General features: G+C 43.0%; 1 protein-coding gene across 1 annotated transcript in view; it reads left to right on the top strand.

Annotated features, from left to right (window-relative positions):
- Positions 1-21,778, top strand: part of ryr2b (ryanodine receptor 2b (cardiac)) — a 58,510-nt gene that overhangs the window by 9,443 nt on the left and 27,289 nt on the right. The window contains exons 17-54 of the mRNA XM_086044495.1: positions 43-161; positions 373-506; positions 3,813-4,054; positions 4,863-5,055; positions 5,126-5,345; positions 5,732-5,836; positions 5,967-6,070; positions 6,165-6,248; positions 7,107-7,266; positions 7,399-7,546; positions 7,733-7,941; positions 8,118-8,292; positions 8,383-8,591; positions 8,961-9,147; positions 9,379-9,511; positions 9,626-9,740; positions 9,941-10,101; positions 10,187-10,346; positions 10,473-10,559; positions 11,083-11,309; positions 12,156-12,369; positions 12,442-13,020; positions 14,156-14,356; positions 14,606-14,717; positions 14,863-15,003; positions 15,910-16,186; positions 16,258-16,372; positions 16,482-16,614; positions 16,817-16,920; positions 17,283-17,418; positions 17,617-17,803; positions 18,011-18,119; positions 18,590-18,710; positions 18,787-18,956; positions 19,607-19,827; positions 20,331-20,421; positions 20,493-20,633; positions 21,569-21,720. Coding sequence (XP_085900621.1) covers positions 43-161; positions 373-506; positions 3,813-4,054; positions 4,863-5,055; positions 5,126-5,345; positions 5,732-5,836; positions 5,967-6,070; positions 6,165-6,248; positions 7,107-7,266; positions 7,399-7,546; positions 7,733-7,941; positions 8,118-8,292; positions 8,383-8,591; positions 8,961-9,147; positions 9,379-9,511; positions 9,626-9,740; positions 9,941-10,101; positions 10,187-10,346; positions 10,473-10,559; positions 11,083-11,309; positions 12,156-12,369; positions 12,442-13,020; positions 14,156-14,356; positions 14,606-14,717; positions 14,863-15,003; positions 15,910-16,186; positions 16,258-16,372; positions 16,482-16,614; positions 16,817-16,920; positions 17,283-17,418; positions 17,617-17,803; positions 18,011-18,119; positions 18,590-18,710; positions 18,787-18,956; positions 19,607-19,827; positions 20,331-20,421; positions 20,493-20,633; positions 21,569-21,720 — 6,376 coding nt within the window. The remainder of the gene's footprint in view (positions 1-42; positions 162-372; positions 507-3,812; positions 4,055-4,862; positions 5,056-5,125; positions 5,346-5,731; positions 5,837-5,966; positions 6,071-6,164; positions 6,249-7,106; positions 7,267-7,398; positions 7,547-7,732; positions 7,942-8,117; positions 8,293-8,382; positions 8,592-8,960; positions 9,148-9,378; positions 9,512-9,625; positions 9,741-9,940; positions 10,102-10,186; positions 10,347-10,472; positions 10,560-11,082; positions 11,310-12,155; positions 12,370-12,441; positions 13,021-14,155; positions 14,357-14,605; positions 14,718-14,862; positions 15,004-15,909; positions 16,187-16,257; positions 16,373-16,481; positions 16,615-16,816; positions 16,921-17,282; positions 17,419-17,616; positions 17,804-18,010; positions 18,120-18,589; positions 18,711-18,786; positions 18,957-19,606; positions 19,828-20,330; positions 20,422-20,492; positions 20,634-21,568; positions 21,721-21,778) is intronic.

Genomic DNA, 21,778 nt, shown 5'->3' with positions numbered 1-21,778 from the left:
ACTCAATAATTCATTTCTCATATTTAACCATGTCATACCCAGGAGTTCTGGAGGTTCTGCACTGCGTTTTGGTGGAAAGCCCCGAAGCACTTAATGTTATCAAAGAGGGACATATCCAGTCTATCATCGCTTTTCTAGACAAGCATGGACGCAACCACAAGGTACGGGTCACTCATTTGTTTTTGCTTAAAAATGGAACATTTTGAATAACACAGTTGATGAGGCAGGCGTTCCAAAACATTTTGTTTACCCATGTGTGCCCCTAAAACCGTAGCACTTAAAAACGATCATATTTTTGAGAAAAAAAGTTGTAATGTTGAATTGATTTTATGATGCTGTTACTGGGTCAAGTGCTAACAGGTTGCCTTGCAGGTGCTGGAGGTGCTTTGTTCTTTGTGCGTGTGCCATGGCGTTGCAGTGCGTGCCAATCAGAACCTCATCTGTGAAAATCTCCTGCCCGAGAGAGACTTGCTGCTGCAAACACGTCTGGTTAATCAGGTCACCAGGTAATTGTGTCGACTTTTTCACTTTGTAAATGATCTTTTAATTGTGAATATGTTGTCTATTTCGTTTTACGGGAATATTTATCTTCAGTTTAGGGGAACCACACTGAATAGTTTATTTTAATTCGTAAACTATGTAGTTCTCGTCTTGCTAAAATGGACACATTTTGATAGAGTTGCCAAAGAGTCTCATGCAAGTGAGTAATTGGACAACCTGTCCCTTAAACAGCTGAGCCAAGTGTAACTCCAGCTTTTTTTTACCATGACAACTTGTGGACAGCCCAGAGTGTGTGAGAGCAAAAAAAACATTTTCACTTTTGGAAGCAGCATTTTTACACTACACAAGTGGTTCCCTTGCCCTGCGATTGGCTGGCAACCAATTCAGGGTGTCCCCCGCCTACTGCCCGAAGACAGCTGGGATAGGCTCCAGCACGCCCCGCGACCCTTGTGAGGAGAAGCGGTACAGATAATGGATGGATGGACAAGTGGTTCCCAACCTTTTTTGTCTAGTGTACCCCCCCCCAAACCTTTTGTCATACCATGAGTACCTTCTCCCTCATATGTGTTGATGATTCTCCAAAATCAGAGCATAACACAAGTGATTATTAATTGAAAAGCGTTTTATTTCAGCTCCTTGATTTTAACGTTTAATTCTGAGGCATTTTCTTCTTTTTAACTCAAATCAAACATTAAATAAATATGTTGACTGGAGAATAAATATGTAATATAAATGTAAAAATACAAAACAGACATTTTAAAATTCTCAAAAATCCCAGAGAAACAAGTTGTAGCGCACGTTGTACACATTCCCTTTTATTGACGGACTTGTGACATGACAGAATATTTACGGTAATTATCATCCATCTATTCATTCTCTGAACCTTGGAAATAAAATATTAAAAGTTTCCACATACCCCTTGCAAAGCTCTCGTGCACCTGTAAGGAGTACTCGTACCACTGGTTGGATAACACCGCACTACACCACTGCACTTCACCAAGCAATCAAGTACATTCCGCTTATCTGAAGCTAAAGCAAACCTGCATATTCAATAAAACAGTCAATTAAAAAGTCAATTTATCCCCCGTTAAAGGAAAAACGTGGATTGGCGGTAACGGAATGGCAGTAGAATCTGAGGCTTGGGGCTCAAATCACACAAGCCAACTCTAGTTGAAAAATAAGCCTTGAAGAGACTCGTTTGTAGTGGATGCACACATTATTTATTTATGTCTTTATCGAGGTGAGAACAGGTTCTCCTTGGCATTGCCAACTTTGCAAAACCTTCATTTCATTGACCTCATATACATTTGCAGCAAAGTTTATTTTTGAGTTCAGAACTTGTCGGCCTGGTCTCTTTCTGAATTGTGTCCTCTGCTAGTTGCTGCCAATGAGTGAAATCCACCTTACAGTTGTCCATATAAACAAGAAAATGCTTCCTTAAACCTGCTTTGCACATTCCATTGTGCTGATTCATACGAACTCTGAAAAGAAATCCCACTATACTTTATGGATGATCAGAATGTTTTTTATCAGCGAGTGAGGCTTTTCATAAGTAATTCATCACTGCATCAACACGGCACCTCAGTCTCGTGTATGCGTGGGACTTGATCCTCCCTTTGAACGCGACGCCACTAGTAGCCTTGACGACAACAAAATACCACACTGAAGTCTGCCGCGTATCGCGTGGAGTGGATTTCGCCTGCGCCTCTCATCTATTTACTGTGCATGACTTATTATCCTTGACGTTTTCGACGTGCGAGTGATACTTGAACATTCCCGGCACTGCGGCACTTCTCTGTTCTCTGCTGCTCTTCAGTTAATGATTAATTACTTGTCTCCGTCGGTGTCTCCGTTTCTCCTCCGATGACACTTTTGGCAAAAGTTGCTCAGCACAGTGAATATTAATAATTGCCGTTTTCCGGTTTTACATATTACGTTTTTTTTTTTCTAAGTTCTGACTGATTGTGGCACTGTCATCTTCTTAGACGTTCTCTTCTCCCCCCTTTATCTTTGCCACGGGCATTTTATTCTTTGGTTGTCGTTCCATCTGTCCTCCCATTTTTCAGCAGCGCCTTAGAGAAATGTCTTCAAATTTGGAACATTCGTTCCGAGTCAAAAGCAGACACGATTAGTAGTTAATGATGTGGAAATATAATAGGTATTATATTCATTAAACATCCATCCATCCATGTTCTATAGCCCTCTTCTTCATTAGGATTACCAATCAGGCGGGGCACATCCATTAGTGGTTGCCAACCAATCGTAGAGAACACGGAGACAAACGTTTACACTATGGACAATTTAGAGTCAAGGAACATAAGATGCAAACTTAACACGCTTTAACGTGATCATTTTCATCTTAGTTTCAGGTTTTAATGGAAGAACACCTCTCTTGAGCCTTTAATGCATTTTGGTAACGCAAGACCTTTCCTATGATGCCTTCTCGCATAGACAAAATGTAACATGAATGGTTAGTGGAGGACTGAAACCATCTGCGTTTTCTTCTTTCCTAGCTGCCACCTTTTATCACGCTTCTCTCTATCAAGCCGACATTGCCCCCCCCAAGGCTTTCTTGTTTATTTTGTCGAGAATTTTCCCCACCTGCTCCTTCCCGAGCATCCGCAACGTCACCCGCCCGAGCTTCTCTTATCCCTCCAGAAGCCATTTTGCTTTCTGTCACCTCCACTTCAACTTGAACAAAACACCTCATTGGTATGTTTGCTTGAATGTACCTTTTTGGATGCTTCATTTCACCGAATCTTCCCTCCACTGCCCTGAAATCCTTCGATGGGTGGTGTCTCTTATAAGAGCTGACATTTATTCTCAAGTTGGGGTGTGTGATGGGCAGTCACTGTGTTTTGTAGTTTGCAGTTGAATGGACACATTCATATATGATAAATGTCAAGGACCCTGATTCTAAATTCTTTTCACTTCTTAAGACATATTGAACAACTGCATCTAACTTTGTGGGGATAGTTTAAGGGAGATACTTTTGTGTTCCAGCCCCAGTGCACATGGTAAGGTTGAAGTGGAAGAACTACATTTGAACCTTGATAATAAGTGCATCAAACATCTTTGGTATGAATAAGAACAGAGATGGAACGCCATCAGCCCCTCACAAGTTATTTTTGTCAGTTTAACATCAGTAACAACAGTAATTTTGTCCATATTTCTCTGTGTCATTAATCCTTATTATTGTCTCTCATATTTGGACTTAAAGGACACATTGATGTCTTTTGAGCAACAGTCACGTCCTGTCACTCTCCTCTTATTTGCTCCCTTTTTTATCATTTGTTCGTGAAACGCCAAAGCGTGAGGCCCAATGTCTTCCTGTCTCTGGGAGAAGATTCGGCGCAGCCCCGCCGGTGGTATTACGAGCTTATCGTGGATCACGTGGATCCCTTCCTGACGGCGGAGCCCACGCACCTGCGCGTCGGCTGGGCTCTAACCGACGGCTACCAGCCCAGGCCCACTGGAGGAGACGGCTGGGGGGGAAACGGCGTGGGAGATGACCTCTGCTCCTTTGGCTTTGATGGGCTTCACTTATGGTCAGGTGGGATCACGATAGAGTTGCATGATATGCATTTTGTTCACAGTTTAAAACATGGATTTTACTTGGTTGTTGAATGCTGCACTTGGTGGGTCTGCAGACACTCAACCCAGTCAACCCAAAATGTTCTTTACAACATTATGTTCTGTAGTCTCACTAGTGTAAACACGACATTCTGATTAATATTACGTTTGTGTAATATGAGCTAAGCAGTAAAATCCACCTGTTTTTGTCCATCTCAGGGCCATTTTGCTACTTTCTGTCAACTGATAATGACATCACTGTTGCTCAGGTAACAACCAATTACGGCTCAGCTTTAGAAAAAGGTGAGCCGTGATTGGTCGTCACCTGAGCCCTGAGCAACTGTGATGTCATTTTCAGTTGATAAAAAGTGACAAAATGGCGCCCCCTGCGATGCGTAAAAAACGGTGGATTTTGCTGCTTATCTCATATTCCACAAACGCAATATTGATCGAAATGCTGTGGTAGTGAAGGCACGTATTATTCTCATTTATTATACATATTATTGTCAAGAAAATGTTGGGGTTGACTTCCCCTTAGTTGTGTATCCTTATGTTGTACATGCACTTCTGATGCATTATTTCAAAATCAAATCCTCTGTAAGCCTTTTATTTTTAGGTGTAATATTGTATGATGAGTTAGAAATGATGTTAAAATAGTCTTCTGATCATAGTTTGTGGTTTAACTATCAGTCAATACTATTGGGCAATTATTAACATATTCGGTGGGAGCATATTCTTGCTGTACCGCGGCCTATGAATAATGCCGACTCCGTCACTTGCGCTTTCAGGTTGCATGGCCCGCCGAGTGCGCTCTCCCTGCCCTCACCTGCTGACCGACGAAGACGTGGTCAGCTGCTGCCTGGACCTCAGCATCCCCTGCATCTCATTTCGTGTCAACGGTCTCCCTGTGCAGGGAATGCTTGAGAACTTCTGCGTCGATGGACTTCTTCATCCCGTAGTCAGCTTCTCACCTGGAGTCAAGTTAGTATTGCAAATTTTAATTGACACTACGCCAATATGAAATGTAAATCATTTTGTTTTTGTAAACAAGGGTTCGGTTTCTGCTTGGAGGGGAACAAGGGGAGTTTCGATTCCTTCCCCCGCACGGTTTTGTGCCATGTTCTGAGGTTCTTCTCCCGAAAGTCAAGCTGAAGGTAGAACTGTGCCATAAGTACCTCTTGGATCACGACGACGGGAAACGAGAGCTTATTGGCCCATTTGAGCCCATCAGTCCAGTTGCTTTCACTCCCTCACCAGTAAACATCAGACAGGTAAAGTTCTATAGAGGCACGTTAGATATTTTACAATACATGACGTGTTCCAGAAAATGTTGGAAAATAAAAGAGTTATTTGCCAAAATTCCAGCAGCAAATTGAAATGGATCGAGATTTTACAAGTGATTTCACAAAAGCTTCACTCATATTCAAAATGCACACGGCCTTTGCCACGACATGTTTTCCTTTAACGCCCAAATCTACTTTCCATTTGGTGCATTTTTATTTAATTTACCTCCAAAATGCACACTGCGCGATCTTGTTTGACTGTGTTCTTGCATATGTAACACATAAAATGGCCTTTTATTGCTGGTACATTTCTTTCTCCACCACTATAAACTACAACTAAATGAAAAATGTTTTCATCTCTGTTACCTTAATAGGTGGAACTACCTCTCCAATTTGAGGATATCCGAGATAAAATCGCTGAGAACATCCATGAACTTTGGGTAATGGAAAGGGTTGATCTTGGATGGGCTCAAGGAAATGTAAGAAAGAAACACAATATTAATATTTATTGATCCAAATCGCATTAATCAAAGGAAATATTGTCTTGTTGGCATTACGGTAGTTTTGCTTGCAGTGTGAAATTATTATACGAATTTACATCAAACACAGGAGCGAGACGAAGGGAAGCTACTCGACCCCTGTCTGGTGGAGTTCTCCAAGCTGCCCGATCAGGAGAGAAACCAGAACCTCCAGACTGCCCAGGACACCCTAAGGTGGGTTCTGTCACCTCCCGGTCATGTTCATTTACATTTATGATTTATTGAAATGTGTAAACATCAATATCCTATATTCCTATATTTTCTGAAGGACTCTTCTTGCTCTTGGTTTCCACATTGGCTTAAAAGATGAATGCACAGAGGAGAGCATCCACTTCATGAGACTCTCCAACAGGTATGTGTAATTCAAGATCAGCGGTTTTAATGTTACTCCACCTTTATTCTTTAAAGCAGTGATTTCATATCACTAATTTGTCGTGAGTGATCATCAGGTGTGCCACGGCAGTTTATCCAATATCACTTAATGGAAAAAAATGTTTTAATGTATTATATTCCGAAAAATAATCTTTGACCGACGGATTTAATCTGAGGATATTAGCTGTTTAAAAGTTTAGATTTTAAAATTGTTTACGAATTTCTGAAATTCTTTTTTATTGAACCCCCCGTTGGGATTGGACTTGTCTGCGTGTGAGCGTCTAGGTGTGAGTTGTGGCATACAGCAGCTTCGTTACAGTGACTGTGGCCATTACACTACCTTAATTGCTACATTTTTTTTTCTACGTCTTGAGAGCAGTGGTGTGTCTAAAGCTTTCTCGGTTCTCAATTTTTTACATTTCATTTACATGTCATCTCATGTCATCTTCCAAACCGCTTATCCTATATAGGGTTGCGGGGAGTTGCTGGAGCCTATCCCAGCCGTCAATGGGCGAAGGCAGACTACACCCCGAACTGGTCGCCAGCCAGTCACAGGGCACACATAGACACTGTCACTGAGCGGGAATCGATCCCACGCTGCCCGCACACAACTCAGGCGTGTGTACCACTACACTATCAGCGGACATTTCATTTACATTTCTACAGAAAATCAAAGATCGACTAAGTGACGTATCATGACTTGCAATGCTTGCAAATAGGGACATTTTTGTCTGTTGGAGTGGCGTGTGATTTTTCCAATGTAAAATATTTGTAGTGGCTCAATAAAAGTTGATACGACTGATTTTTTTCGTAATATGTGTGGTCTCCAACTTGTCAGGTACGAGCAGCCAGGTGGCTACAGACCGGCTCCGGTAGATGCCAGCCATGTTTTTCTAAACCCCGCCCACGAGGAAGCGGTCAACTTGCTGGCAGAGAATGATCACAACATTTGGGCCAGAGAGCGTATCAAACAGGGATGGACTTACGGCGCTCAACAGGTTTGTGTTGTGTGCTGTGTTGGGAAAGGGAGAATCACATTTGAACATCTGTTTGCAGTCGTAATCACATTTTCACAGCACTAGTATTACAAACGTTGATAAGGTTTTCCTCTTTTTGCTTGTTAAATTCAGGACGGGAAATCAAAGCGGAACCCAGACCTTGTGCCCTACAGTCTGCTTGATGAGAGGAGTAGAAAACTGGGACAGAAAGGTGTCAAGGAGGCAGTTTGTACTCTGCTGGCCTACGGTTACAGCCTGGAGACTCTCCACCAGGAAAAGAGTAGGTCTCAAAGCCATTGCTCCCAAATAAGGATCAAATCTGATTAGCGCTAATCGATGGGAAGTGTTACAGCAATAAGAAGATTGTTTAAAAATATGTACATAAATCAAATAAAAACACTTTCTTGATATTGTCATGATTCTACTGCAAAATGCCCTGCATCTCATTTATCCTTTTGTCTTGCAGCCATTTTATCAAACGGCTGCTCCTTCTTTAGTGAAAAGGGCAGAGTGTTCCGAGCAGATAAATCTTTCGCCGTGACTCGAGGGAAGTGGTACTTTGAATGCGAACTAGTCACTGCAGGGAATATAAGAGTTGGCTGGGCCAGGCCTGGCTGCACCCCTGATAATGAGCTGGGCTCAGATGACCAGGCATTTGTGTTTGATGGATTCGAGGTGAGGCTTCAATAATCGTAATACGTCCCCCTCGATTATTCTTTGATGTGTTAAAGCGCCGCGTGGCTTGTTGGGGATATTTTTTCATAATCATTCAGTCGTAAAATATGAATGACTCATGTTGCTTCTTGACATGACTGACGCAAACCCGCCCCCATCCTTCCTAATTCTTACAGGCTCGGTGGTACCATCAGGGTGGAGAGCCTCTGGGACGTGCCTGGCAGCGGGCGGATGTGGTGGGTTGCTTGGTGGACATGACTGAAAGCACCATGATGGTCACGCTCAATGGAGAGTTGCTGTTTAATGACCGAGGATCAGAGCTGGCTGCTAAGGACTTTGACGTCAGAGATGGTAGGTTTTTTTTTTTTTTTTTCGCACAGAACGTTATTACCCATCAGGCTCTGAAATACATGATTCTATTTTTTCTTCCTGACATTTTAGGCCTGCTCCCCGTGGTCAGTGTGGGGGTGAACCAAGTGGTGAGGCTGAACCTCGGCCGCCAAGAGGGCTCCCTGCAGTACTTTAGTGCGTGCGGTCTACAGGAGGGTTATGAGCCTTTTGCTTTCAATATGGCTCGAGATCCTTCCCTGTGGATGAGTTGGAAACAGGCTCAGTTTAAAACCGTACTGCCAGACGATCCCAGCTTGCAGGTTTGTATGCACGGACTTCAATCTGCTTTTTTTTCTTTTTATGATTTATGTAAAGTCTAGCTAGTGATGTCATGGGTGGAAAAACTTAAGTGAAAAAATCTGCTGAATTTTGGCATCATAATTCAGAAATAGGTAGAAAACAACAAAATAATTACCGGTACTTGGTTGTTTCATTTCATACTTGATGGATGTCAGGCATTCGAGAGACCCAGCTAAGTATATACACATCTTTAAAAAGTCAGTTTTCCACACTATGTCTACTTTAAGATGACGCAAGTTTCGACAGACCTCTCTGGGAGCCTGTGTTGTTCTCTGCGCTTGTTTATCGACAACAATGATCCTCTATATCCTGTTTGAATCTCATTCAAGGTCAATAGAGTCAGTGGCTCAAATGATTCCTTATCGAGCCTCCGGGTCTCACAACGGTTGTTCGCGCACAACGGCGGAGGCAGCGAAATGAGCTTTTACCGTCTCAGCATGTCCATCCAGTGTGCCGCTGTCCTCACCAGCCCGGTGGGGGGTGTGCTGCCAATGGCGTCCAGCTCTTTTTCTCCAGGTTTGCATACTGTCACATCAGTTAGGTTTGTCAAATTACAAAAGAAATTACGTCAAGAGAGAATAAGCAGTACAGAATACTGATTGATGGACATAGTAAAGTGTTATCTGAATTCTTCGAGATACCCGCCTTCGATTGTTTGCTGTTCACTACCTCACGACCTTGGAAGAACTGATCCGCGGATGCCCCCCCGGGGAGCCTTGGTGCAATTAATTCATGTGGTCCTTTTAGGAAGGAGAGAGCAGGAGGAGGTGGACTCTGACTTTGAAGTGCTGATGAAGTCGGCCCACAGCTTCGCTAGTTCAAGAGATGATCTTGAGTACAAGGATCACGGTCAAGACAAAACGTCACGATTGAAGCAACGGTAGGCTGTGGAGAAAACACGAATAATCGTCGATGTGTTGCGGTCAATTTATATTTAGAAGCATAAAAGCATGTTCACTAAAAAGCATGATACAGTCGAAGGTGTTCTATGAAGGTTCATGCTGAAGCGAACCAAACCAGGCCTGGTCAGCAGCAACTCCTCCGCTCGGCTCCTCGAGGACGTCCTAGTCGACAAAGATAACGCTGATCACCTCATTCAGACCACCAGAGTAAGACCCTAATCATATCGTCTCGCGGCAATCAGTATGATTACTATGCTTGCAGAAAAATAACACATTTCTGCAGTGCCATATTTGCAATTTGCAATCTCAGATCCATAGCTGCATGTGATTCCAATTTAAACAGGATGATTATTTTGAAATTTGCTTGGACCCCCTCACATTGTAAGTGACTTTTTGTTCTATTTCAGTATTACTACTCAGTGAGAGTTCTTCCAAACCAGGAGCCTTTCAATGTGTGGGTGGGCTGGGTGACCCCTGATTTTCATCAAAATGACATGACGTTTGACAGTGACGATGACCTCACAGTGACTGTCACCCTCGGAGATGATAGTGGCAAAGTCCAAGAGAGGTTTGTGTTTTGTAGCCAACTTTATAAATGCAATAACTTTTTCACAGTAACTTTGCAAGCAGCTTCCTTATAACGACACCCACAGTGTGAAGAGGAGCAACTGTTACATGGTCTGTGCTGGAGAAGCGACGGGTTTGTCTCGGAGCCGAAGGAGTGCTGGGTTGGAAATTGGTTGCTTGATTGACACAGCCGCTGGGCTGCTGACGTTTACCTCCAGTGGCGTGGAGATGTCCACCTTCTACCAAGTAGGCTACACAAGAAAGCCGTTTTGCGACTCTTAAGATGTATTTTATGTGTTATTCTGATATCTTGTTGCAGCATATTACAGATAGTTAATACGAGTAAAATGTTTAATTTTGTTAATAAATCAGGTTGAGGCCAATACAAAGCTGTATCCTGCTGTTTTCGTCAAGCCCACCACCAGCAACATGTTTCAGTTTGAACTGGGACGCATTAAGGTAAACCACTTACTTTGTGTTTTGTTTGAAAGAAATTCTGTAAAAGACTATCACACACCGCTCAGCAACCCTGAGAACAGTCCAACAGATCTTGGGCATCTTTTTGGCAGAGGCGAATGATTATGTCGGTGATAGGCATATTTAGATGACGTCAAGCTCACATAGGCGGGGTATTTGGGAACAGTTACATTAGCATGTAACTGAAGTGTGTCAGATTTCTAGATTTGGAAGAGGCCTGATTTTGAAATTAAGCTATTTGATTCCATCCATTGTTGCTGCCATGACTCTTAATATCTCAATTGTACCACTTGACAGCAAAAAAAAAAAAAAAAAGTGGAAATTTGTCACTTGACTCGTTTAGTGGCACATCTGAAAGGAGAAATACAGCTGGTCACGTTCAAAGGTTTTAACACATGCCTGTAATGTAAGCGGTTTAGTGAGACAGAATGGAACACAAGAAAAAATGTCTTCCACAGTTACAATTTACTCAAATAATTCCTTTTATATGTCTTTGTCCACCTAGAATGTGATGCCGCTGTCGGCCGGCTTGCTTCGCAGCCTCAGAACGACTTCGGCACCGCAGTGCCCGCCGAGGTTTCAGGTGCAGCACCTGAGCCCGGTCTCGTGGACACGAGTGCCTGACAGATCACTGAAGGTTACGGTCGACCGTCCTGATGAGCGCCACGGCTGGAGAGTCCAATGCCTTGAGCCGCTTCAAGTCATGATCCTCCAAATCCCTGATGAAAGCAGGTCTGATGAAACTCGAGAACTCAGAATTAAATGTATCTGCTGTTTGGCTTAGTGATTACTCAATCTATCGATAATCGATTCCTTTCGGTTTTGGGTCAGGACTGTTCATTCTTTTTAATCCTCCTAGCTTCGTCTGTATTTCAAAGTGCGTTCCCCGCTTACACGTTATCAAAAGAGGCACCGTTTTTTTTTTTCAGTCATTTGAAATTGGTTTCATCCTTCATCCTCGGACAATGAGCAAAAAACAGTCCGCTGCAAAGTATGTTCAAAGGCTCTTGCGACCAAAGGGAGTAGGCCGTCCAAATTATTCCAGTTTTTGAAACGGAGACATGCATCAGCAAATGTTGCTCGGTATGCAACCCAGGAGAACACAGAAGGGAGCCTGAAAACTCTCGCAAAGAAACACATATTGTTGCATACGAGTCGACTTGAAGGGAAGGCAGTAAATGCAGTCACGAAGCTGTTGGACGTGGTGCCCCCGGTGATACGTTGCAAAAGCAGTCATTTATCCACATTCAGAGCCACTTCAGTGGTGGAAGCAGCGTGAAATAAACTCCCCACAGCTGAGTGATATAGCCAAGAAATCCTTCTCTATCCTTGCTACAAGTGCCACATCAGAAAGAGTTTTCAAAGTAGGGGGTGGCAATGTTACAGGTAACAGACTTATTTTCCTTGCCAAAAGTTTTTTTTTTCTTTTTTATTAAAACGAGGCATCTATCTAGTGCGTGTTGAATGCAGGATTTTGTTGACATTTTCAGGCAGGCACACAAGTTAATTTTGTATGGAAGCAGCACCTTTATTCATTTGGTCAGTCACCATATTTTACCTTCTTTTTTTTTTACATAGGTGCGTGGACGTTTTGGAGCTGTCTGAGCTCGATGACATGTTGACCTTTCAGTACCACACTCTCCTCCTTTACTGCGCATTATGCGCCCTGGGCAACGCAAGAGTGTGCCATGCCATCTGCAGCCACGTGGACCAGTCCCAGTTCCTTCACGCCATTCAGAATCCTCACCTGCCTGGCCCACTCCGCTCTGCGTTTTATCAGCTTCTTGCGCAGGTGGGCTCATGCTTCACCTCATTTTTCAATTTGGAACACACGGTCTCTCAGATGAAACATTTTTCTTTTTAGGTTCACCTCAGCAGCCATGCCACTGCACGTCTCATGATGAACCATGAATACATTGTCCCTATGTCAGACCAAACCAGAGCCATCACCCTTTTTCCAATAAATGGTGACGATGAGAGAAACTGTCCGCTTCCTCTATGCATCCCGAGCATTAGCGGAAGCACTTCCCTGAAACCACAAATGCAGTTCTCCAGGCCTTGTTTTGTCAGCACTGATGTGATGGGACGGGAAGTAACCTGCAGGGACAATCCTGAAATCCCTCTGGATATTCTGAAGAGTCTGACTGTGGAGATGCTGACTGCAGCAGTGTGGGCTGTGCATCGGGGTGCCAGGGACCCTGTAGGTGGCAGTATGGAGCTTCTGCTGGTTCCCCTCATTAAGCTGTTCTACACTCTTCTGGTGGTGGGGGTACTGACCGATGAGGACTTGGCTAAAGTTCTCAAACTAATAGAACCTGGAGTCTTCTCTACTGAGGTAGGAATGGAAGAGGAGGAAGAAAAAGGAAGGGGGCTGGGAGATCACTTAAATGATCCCAAACAAGGACTGCTGCAAATGAAACTTCCAGAAACGGTCAAACTTGAGGTGAATGCAGAGAATGGAGTTTGGTTTGTGTGCATACCGAGACAGAACCTATGAGGTGCCATGTAGGCCAAAAACACATGCAAAAAAGATTTCACACTCATCAAAACACATTCATCCACGCAAAAGAAACACACGTACCAAAACTCATGTACCTGTACATGCACACACAAAAAATTGTCACACTCACCCAGTTAACTCACACGCACCCAGATAACTTTCACGCAGCAAGAAGACACATACCCAAAAACTCACACGAACATCAGCAAACTCTCATCGCCCAAAAAGTTGTCACATACCAAAAATCATCACACACACACACACACACTAAAAAATTCACATATATGCCAAAAATTCACACCAAGATAACACACATGTAAACTCTCACACATTACAAAAAAAACTAACTTTCAAAAAAACATTTTCATACACACACACACCAGGAAACTCTCACACGAACACACCGAAAAAACACATGGGAAAACGTCTCACACACACACCAATAAATTCTCAAACATGCCAACCAAAAAAGACATCTCTAAGAAAACTCACACGGTCCAAGAAAGCTCACATACACCAACAAAACTCATGGGAAAAACTGTGACACACACCAACAAACCTCTCACGGTCAACCAATAAAAAAAACAAAAACACATTTTACAAAGACTCATAAACCAAGAAAACTTACATACACCTAAAAACAAAAACTCGCACCAAGGAGACTGTCACACACGTACCAAAGAAACTCACACATACCAAATCTCACACCATGCCAAAAAAAACACCTCACCAAAAACCTCTCAAGCATGGCCAAAAAACATTCCTCTCACACATCAAGAAACCTCCCTCCCACACACAAAAAAAAACCTCACAAAGTTGTCTCCTACAGTCAAAAGATAAAAACGAAAAAAGGTCTCACATGGGGAAAAAAAAACAATATTGATTTGTCTCTGTGGTGATTAAGAGAAATTTTTGAGAGCTTTTTTTTGGTGGGTTTGGGAGTTGTTTTTTTTGTGTGAGTGTTGTGTGAGTGTGTGAGTTGTTTTTATGTTATTTTTTTGCCCATAGGACACTTCATACTTTCCGTAACACATCGAGACAAACAAGACAACCAATATATTTCTCTTTCTTTCTCCAGCTGTGCAACGTGCTGACCTACCTGTGCGACATGCAGGTGCGCCACAGGGTCGAAGCTGTGGTAGCCTTCTCGGAAAACTTCGTTGGACAACTGCAGGAGAACCAGCGCTTCCGCTACAAGCAAGTCATGCAGGCGCTCAACATGTCCGCCGCTCTCACAGCCCGCAAGACTAAAGAGTTCCGCTCACCTCCGCAAGAGCAGGTTCAATTCAATGTTACATCTTACCGATCGATTACAATGCCTGCTTTGCAAGTAACGGGCACCCCTCCTAAAAATACTTTGAGTTGCCTATTTCAACACGTCTAAAGTTGCTGTAGGGCCCTTGTGGCCCACTGCATGTTTTTTATTGGCCCATCGCACATTCTAATAATACTAAAGTGTTGAAAACCTTTATCGAAAAGGTTATCCTGGATGATTTTAACTGTTGACTGTTTTTTTTTTTTTTTTCAGATCAACATGCTTCTGAGCTTCAGAGATGGCGACCAGCAGGAGACCAGTCCGTGTCCAGTGCAAACCCAACAGCTCCTGCGAGACTTTCACCAGCTCCTCATTGCCCACTGCGGTTGGTTCTCCGTCACCATTCCGCCGCTTTATTGTTCATCCTCACTGAGCCTGTAAAACTCAGTGAGCCGAGAAGAAGCTCTGAAAAGGCACTTACCGTGGTTATCTGCCAGTGAGCTTCATTTTATTTTACTGCTTTTGCCCAGGCATTGAATTGGACGGTGCCTCGGAAGAAGGCGAAGCTGGCGAGACGTCGGTGAAGGATCAACTTTTAAGCCTGGGGGCGAGAGTTCTCGGATTGAAGGGAACGCCCACACAGGTGGAGGATAATGGGCCACAGAATGCCGGTAAGTACACATCCAGCAATAATGTTATTTATTGTTACAAGTCTCGTCTCAAAACAAAACTTTAAGGGATGGGTCACTTTGGAGGACATTCCAATGAAAAAAAGTTAAGATATTGGCCCATATATTCGCCACTGCTTCAACAACTTCATAAGTATGTGCCTCAACAATACTTATTGCAGATCTGCTTACCTTTTGGCATCCACATGATACTGTAGTAGCTGTGTTGTAGCCTTGGGGCATGTGGGTGCTTCTGCAGGATCGTGTTTCAGACTGTCTAGTTAGACCATGCCTTGAAAGTGGCTCTTGATCTTCATCCACCCTAGCTGATCATGTGGTAGGCGGAGGAAGGTAGTGTGGGTGTGGACCTTAGCCCTACAAGTTAAGTAATAGTGGGGCAGAAGTGCAGTAAGCTACACCCGCTGGCCCGTTTTCAGAAATAGTCAGAAAACAAAAGATTTACATGGTTGATTCATTTCACACTTGATGGGTGAACAGGCACTCCAGAGACGCAATTCTTATACAAGAAATTAAAACGGTCAATTTTGCCACCCTTCAGTAGAACAAGTAATCAAGAAGAAAGCTATAATAGTTGTGGTTTTCCTGTGGGATACATTGCATATTTTGCAACTGCATGAACAAACTACGACATCAGTCCCACATAGTAATATGGATGGACAAATGCATTTTTTTCGTTGGGCATGAGGATCCCTGCCCTGACGCAATTAACCAAAATCCTTGAGTAGTTGGTGTCCCCCCCCAAAATGTGTGTTACACCCTAATAAATGAAGGTCCTCAACTCTCTTCAAATGGGTTCCTTGGCACCAGATGATGCCAAAGCAGTACTATGCGTTTTTCAGAAAAGAATAGCGGGGTTTGATTTCCTTTCCCTGCGTTTTGCCCCATCAGAATCCCTCAAGAGTTTGATCTCAGAAACAATGCTGCGTTGGGCTCAAGAGACGGAGATGGAGGATCCCGGCCTGGTCAGGGCCGTTTTCTCATTGCTCCACCGCCAGTATGAGGGCCTCGGCGGGCAAATGGCGTCCCCTCTTTCCAAGGCCTACACGATTAGCCAAGCTTCCGTGGAGGACACCATGACGCTGCTGTCTTCTCTGGGCCAAATCCGCTCGTTACTCAGCGTTCGTATGGGTAATGAAGAGGAAAAGATGATGATCAGAAGACTAGGGTGAGGGTAGATTATGGTGTTCATTTGTGAAGTTCAAACATAATTCCAACTGCGATTTTTCTCCGGGACAGGGACATCATGAACAATAAGGTTTTCTACCAGCACCCCAACCTGATGAGGGCGTTGGGTATGCATGAGACAGTCATGGAGGTGATGGTCAATGTTCTTGGAGAAAAGGAATCCAAGGTTAGTCTTGTCAAATATAAGAGCAATTTGTGGTTTTAGATTAAACGTGGGCTCCACTTTGAATTGACACCATGCTTGTGAATTTCATGCATTGATTTGGTTCTGCTAGGATATTTCCTTTCCGAAGATGGTGGCCAGCTGCTGTCGATTCCTTTGTTATTTTTGCCGCATCAGCCGACTCAACCAGGGAGCCCTTTTTGACCACCTCAGCTACCTATTAGAAAACAGCAGCGTTGGACTCGGTAATGTTCCATCGCAAAACGTCCTTCTGATGTGTTCAATGGAAAAAAAAAAATCCAATCTAACACTTTCTTGGATATTCGTTCTTTGTATGCATGAATTTTAGCCCTCAAAGTGATCTCCTGAAATTTCAACGACCAGACATTATGTTTATGAGTCTGTGTTTTTATGTGATTTTTTTTTGGTTCTTCTCCCCATCCTTAGCTTCACCATCAATGCGCGGGGCCACTCCTCTGGATGTGGCTGCAGCCTCAGTCATGGACAATAATGAGCTGGCCCTCGCTTTGAGGGAACCTGAACTAGAGAAGGTGAGTTGAAGGCTCACCTCAAATTTAGGTTCATACATAATGTATGCGTTGGAAATACAGCAGTACCTTGTTTAGATTACAATTTTTTCAAGTTACTAGCAGCTGCTTGGTCGATTTTTTTTTTTTTTTAATCATTCATTTCTTTTGTGTGGGAGCTTGAGGAACTCCCAGCATCTCGCGTCTCATTCCAAATGTGAGAATCAAGTCATTAGAGTGACAAACGCGACAAAATAAACTTGTAAGCCAAGGTACCACTACTCTCTATAAAGTTTCTTTACACTGGTTGATCTTGGGAAAATCAGCGTATTACATTGGATTCCCTGCAGCTATTTTTTCCTGCTACAAAGCTTTCTCATATACAGGTGGTGCACTACCTTGCCGGCTGTGGTCTGAAAAGCTGCTCACTGCTTGTGGCTAAAGGCTACCCCGATATTGGATGGAACCCTGTGGAGGGGGAGCGTTACCTGGATTTTCTACGGTTTGCTGTATTCTGCAATGGTATTTACTATAGAGCTTCTATTGTTGCTACTAAGCTCTGTGTGTCTTTGTCTAGCTATATTCTTGTATCAGCAACTAGCATTAAACACACATTCCTGTACTTTGAGTCATCCAACTTCCATCTGCTGCGAACTATTCTGATTTTGATAAATGCTCAAAACGTCTTGCATACAGTGTCTACGCGCTCTTTGACCACAGGTGAAAGTGTCGAGGAGAACGCTTACTTGGTGTTGAGGCTCCTGATTCGTCGGCCCGAGTGTTTTGGTCCTGCTCTCCGAGGTGATGGTGGACACGGCCTCCTAGCGGCCATGAAAGAGGCCATCAGCATATCAGAGGCCTCATCTATAAACGGACCTTGCATGGCCTACCAGTCCAACGCAACAATGTTAGTCACTGTTTGTTAGATGGTACCCATCCATCTATTTTCTTTTGCGTTTCGTCCTCATTAGGATTGTGCTTTGAATCCTGCAGCTGCATCCCTGATTATCATTAATTAGGCTGTCTTTCGAGATAAGCCTTTAATTCTACTCAAAATCTGCAATGATCCAATTAATGACAAACTAGTAATTATTGTAATTGTTTCCTGATACAGAAATACTGTCCAGGATGGTGAGGATGACCTCATTCATATGGGGCACGCCATCATGACCTTCTACTCTGCTCTTATCGACTTGCTGGGGCGCTGCGCTCCAGAGATGCAAGTGAGTGTTTTCCTTCTGACTTTGGCTGCTGTTCCGGGCATCGATGTCCACTGATGCTGACAGTAATGATGCCCATTGGACTTTTGTGGAGAAAGTATGCCGCTGCTTAGAAAGGAAGGTTGATATGCGTTTAACTATTTTACTGAAGGATGGAAGTCCACATGTAGTTTGTTTGCCTCTGCTGAGCCATTCTGACATTGATGGCTTGTCTTATTATATTTGGCGCCGCAGTGGAAAAAATGGTCTTTTCGACACAATGACAGTGCAAAGCAACTGACCATGAACACACTGTGCCGGACATAAATCAAATACAGATAAAGGAGAAGTCCCAGCTCTGTTGGCTTGCCATATGGTTGTAAATCAAAGATTTTTTTCGACTTCTCGGTCCCCTAGTGGTGGGCGTCCTAACTGCGTACAGTACAGATCATCGCGCACATTTGCCAACTAACCAGATTCCTGAAATGTTGCAGTTGATTCAAAGAGGCAAAGGAGAAGCCATCCGAATGCGGGCCATTCTGAGGTCACTCATACCCATTCAGGATCTCGAAGGAGTTATAAGCATCTCTTTTCAAACCCCATCACTGTCAAAGGGTTGAGTAGGATCGCTTAATTTTTTTCTCATTCCTATTGGGTCTCACATGAATGAAGCTGTAACTTTTTTTTACAGATGGTTCGGTGGTTGAGCCCGATTTATCGAGAGTGTTTTGCCCGGACCACAAGGCGGCTATGGTTCTGTTTGTGGACCGGGTATACGGCATAGACAGGCAGAGTTTTCTCCTCCACCTTCTTCAAGAGGGCTTCCTGTCTGACCTTCAGATGGCCGTCTCTCTCGACACGGTGAGCTCCGCGTCTTTTAGTGAACTTTTCACAAAAAGGGACGCACCAATATCACTTGTTTGTTTTCAGAGTCTGAGTGCACGTAGTTACATTGCAGTACTCTCCAATACTAAGTACAGATATCTGATGATTGCATAATGTCTTTCAGTTGGGATGATAATGTGTTTTATTTAATCAAATACTGTTCAAAAACACAAGCCTTTCTTGAACATGGCATAGGTTTCACTCAAGTATAACACTTTTTATTGCTGACATTTTAACGTCCACGTGCATGAGCAAAATTTGCAGTCAGCTAAAAATGTTGTCCTCTATGTTTACCTTATCGCATCTTCACACAGCAGACGTAGGGACCTACCTGGACAGTATGTCAGCCTAGTGAGGTGGTATCAGTGTCCTAGTAACGATGCCTTTTTGAGTTTTTAGGAGTACAGGCACTACAGACATACAGTACTACTGACCTAGTATCGGTGTATCGCTAAAAACAACAGAATACAGTGAGACCGACAAAACTGCATACAAACAAAAAATTGGGAGGGGGTGCACCAACATGCACCGAGGCTCCGCCATAGAAAATGGATGGATGGCTGTTTTCTGATCTCATTTCCTGACTTCACAGTACAGTAGCCAACTGGGATTTTTTTTCACCGCAGGATGACTTTGGATCCACCGACATGGCCTTGGCCCTCAACAGATACTTGTGCTCAGCTGTGCTTCCGCTGCTCACAAAGTGTTCCGCCCTCCTCCACGGTTTGGAGGACCACGCCGCCCTTATGGATTCTCTCATCCAGGCCATCTACAGCCTCTCCAGGGCCTCAAGCTTAACCAAAGCCCAGAGGGACACAACTGAGGATTGTTTGTTGGCTGTGAGCAGGTACTACATCCTTCTATTAGGGTTCTGAGCGCACTTGGATTTTTTTTAGATTTTTTTAATTTTGTGGAAGTACGAACTCTACATTATGCCAAGTAGGAAAAGCGAAATTACAACAATCTGCTGTGCCTCCCTGCCTGCACTGTGTTGTCCTGCTTGTATGTCATGCGTCAACAATGTTTCGCCATGATTCGGATATCATTTTCTAATTACCAAATCATACATTTGATCAACATTTTGCTAATGACAATTCTTAATTAGATTCCTCATTCGGTAATGATATGATCAGTCACTGAGTGGTGATTCATCATGTCTAGTGGATGTGCTACAGTAACTATAGCGTACATTATGTCTTGGAGAACGTAAGAATATAACAGTACTTAAATGTAAATATTACATGATATTATTTTTTTCAGGAACATGATCGTTTGTGTGTCCATTTTTTTAATGTAAAATTCTTCTGGAGAATAAGTATATCTATGGCAAATTCACTTACGTCTTCTCAGTAAACTCCAACCGGCTGTGATGCAGCCTCTTCTTCGGCGTCTAGTCTTTGATGTTCCCACTTTCACAGACCAAAGCAAGATACCAATAAAGGTAACTGCAAAAAGTGCAGTTTTTAATTTTATATGAAAATGTATCACTCACGATCACATTCATACACACAGCTTTTGACCAGTCACTACGAACAGCGATGGAAGTACTACTCTTTAACCGGCAGGCAGGAAAACCAGAGCCTGGCCTCTCAAGAGGAGCTGCACTTATCTCTGAAGCTATTCTGGGGCGTGTTTAAGGCTTTGGCAAAGAAGGTAAAGACAATTCAACATTCATCCAAACGATATTTGACTTGAGAGCTCCCCAACCCTAGAAATGTGTCTGAGCTGACAGATTCAGAACATGGAAACATCAAAGAATGATTTTCATGAGCACATTCCTGTCCCAAATCTGCCTCACTTCAAACGGCTGCAAGAAATCGTGACGAAGTGTCTTGAGAGAACTACCGGTACTTCTGATAAGAACATTCCCTGCCATTTAACTGATGACAACCCACAACTTGTTTCTACCTAAAATGTATACTAAAAAGTTACTTTATCAGAAGTACAATTTAAAAATTGAACTCAAAACACATGAAGGACAATTCCTGCCTAAATTCTATTTTGAATATGTGTTTGTTTCTTATAAAACACTATAATTTCTTGAGATGGGTTCCGGGTTTTAATCTGTACACTACACTAATTAATATTATGACAGAAAATAATGAAATATTTCACTGTGTGAATCTATATAATTTGACTTTCTCACCTTTTGGATTGCCCTAACTGAAACAAATAAGTTTTCCAAGACATAAAAATTGATTGAGACCTCACTGTAAGCACTGGTTTCTCTTCATATTCTGTCAGTTCTAAATCATCTCACACAGAGTTTGTCCTTGCTCCTCTCTTTCTGCATGGACTTATCTTTTTGCTGTAGAAAACATTAGCTTTATTTTTACACGCGTAGGCTCTAATGAGGGAACACGAGCTTGCCTTCTTGCCATAAATCTGACAAATGAAGAAAAATGTGACCCATTATGTTTTGTAATTGTCCATTAACTTTGCCTGAATTATTTAAACATTCGCTTTCGTTTTTTAAAAGTACCCATATCAAATGTACTGTATATGGTTAATGGACCATTTTTAATTATACGTTCTTTATATCTGTCATGTCTACATATTTATGCATGTATTTGTGTGTTTTTCTACAGCAATACGAGCCCGAGTTATCCAAACTGTGTGTCCAATGCCTCAGCGCAATGGCTGAGGCCCTTCCTCCTGACCATTTGGACCCACACTGTATGTCCCAAATGGACAAAAACACTGACGGAAACTTCGACCCGCAACCTGTAGAAACCTCTAAGTACGTAATAAGCTGACCATGTTTTTTTATTTATTTACATTAACGAAATAATAGTGCA

This window comes from Filicampus tigris, chromosome 11 (assembly GCF_054856515.1).
Source record: "Filicampus tigris isolate MCC_2025a chromosome 11, RoL_Ftig_1.0, whole genome shotgun sequence".
NCBI lineage: Eukaryota > Metazoa > Chordata > Actinopteri > Syngnathiformes > Syngnathidae > Filicampus > Filicampus tigris.
The sequence above is the reverse complement of the archived record's forward strand: the minus strand, read 5'-3'. Positions and strand labels throughout refer to the sequence as shown.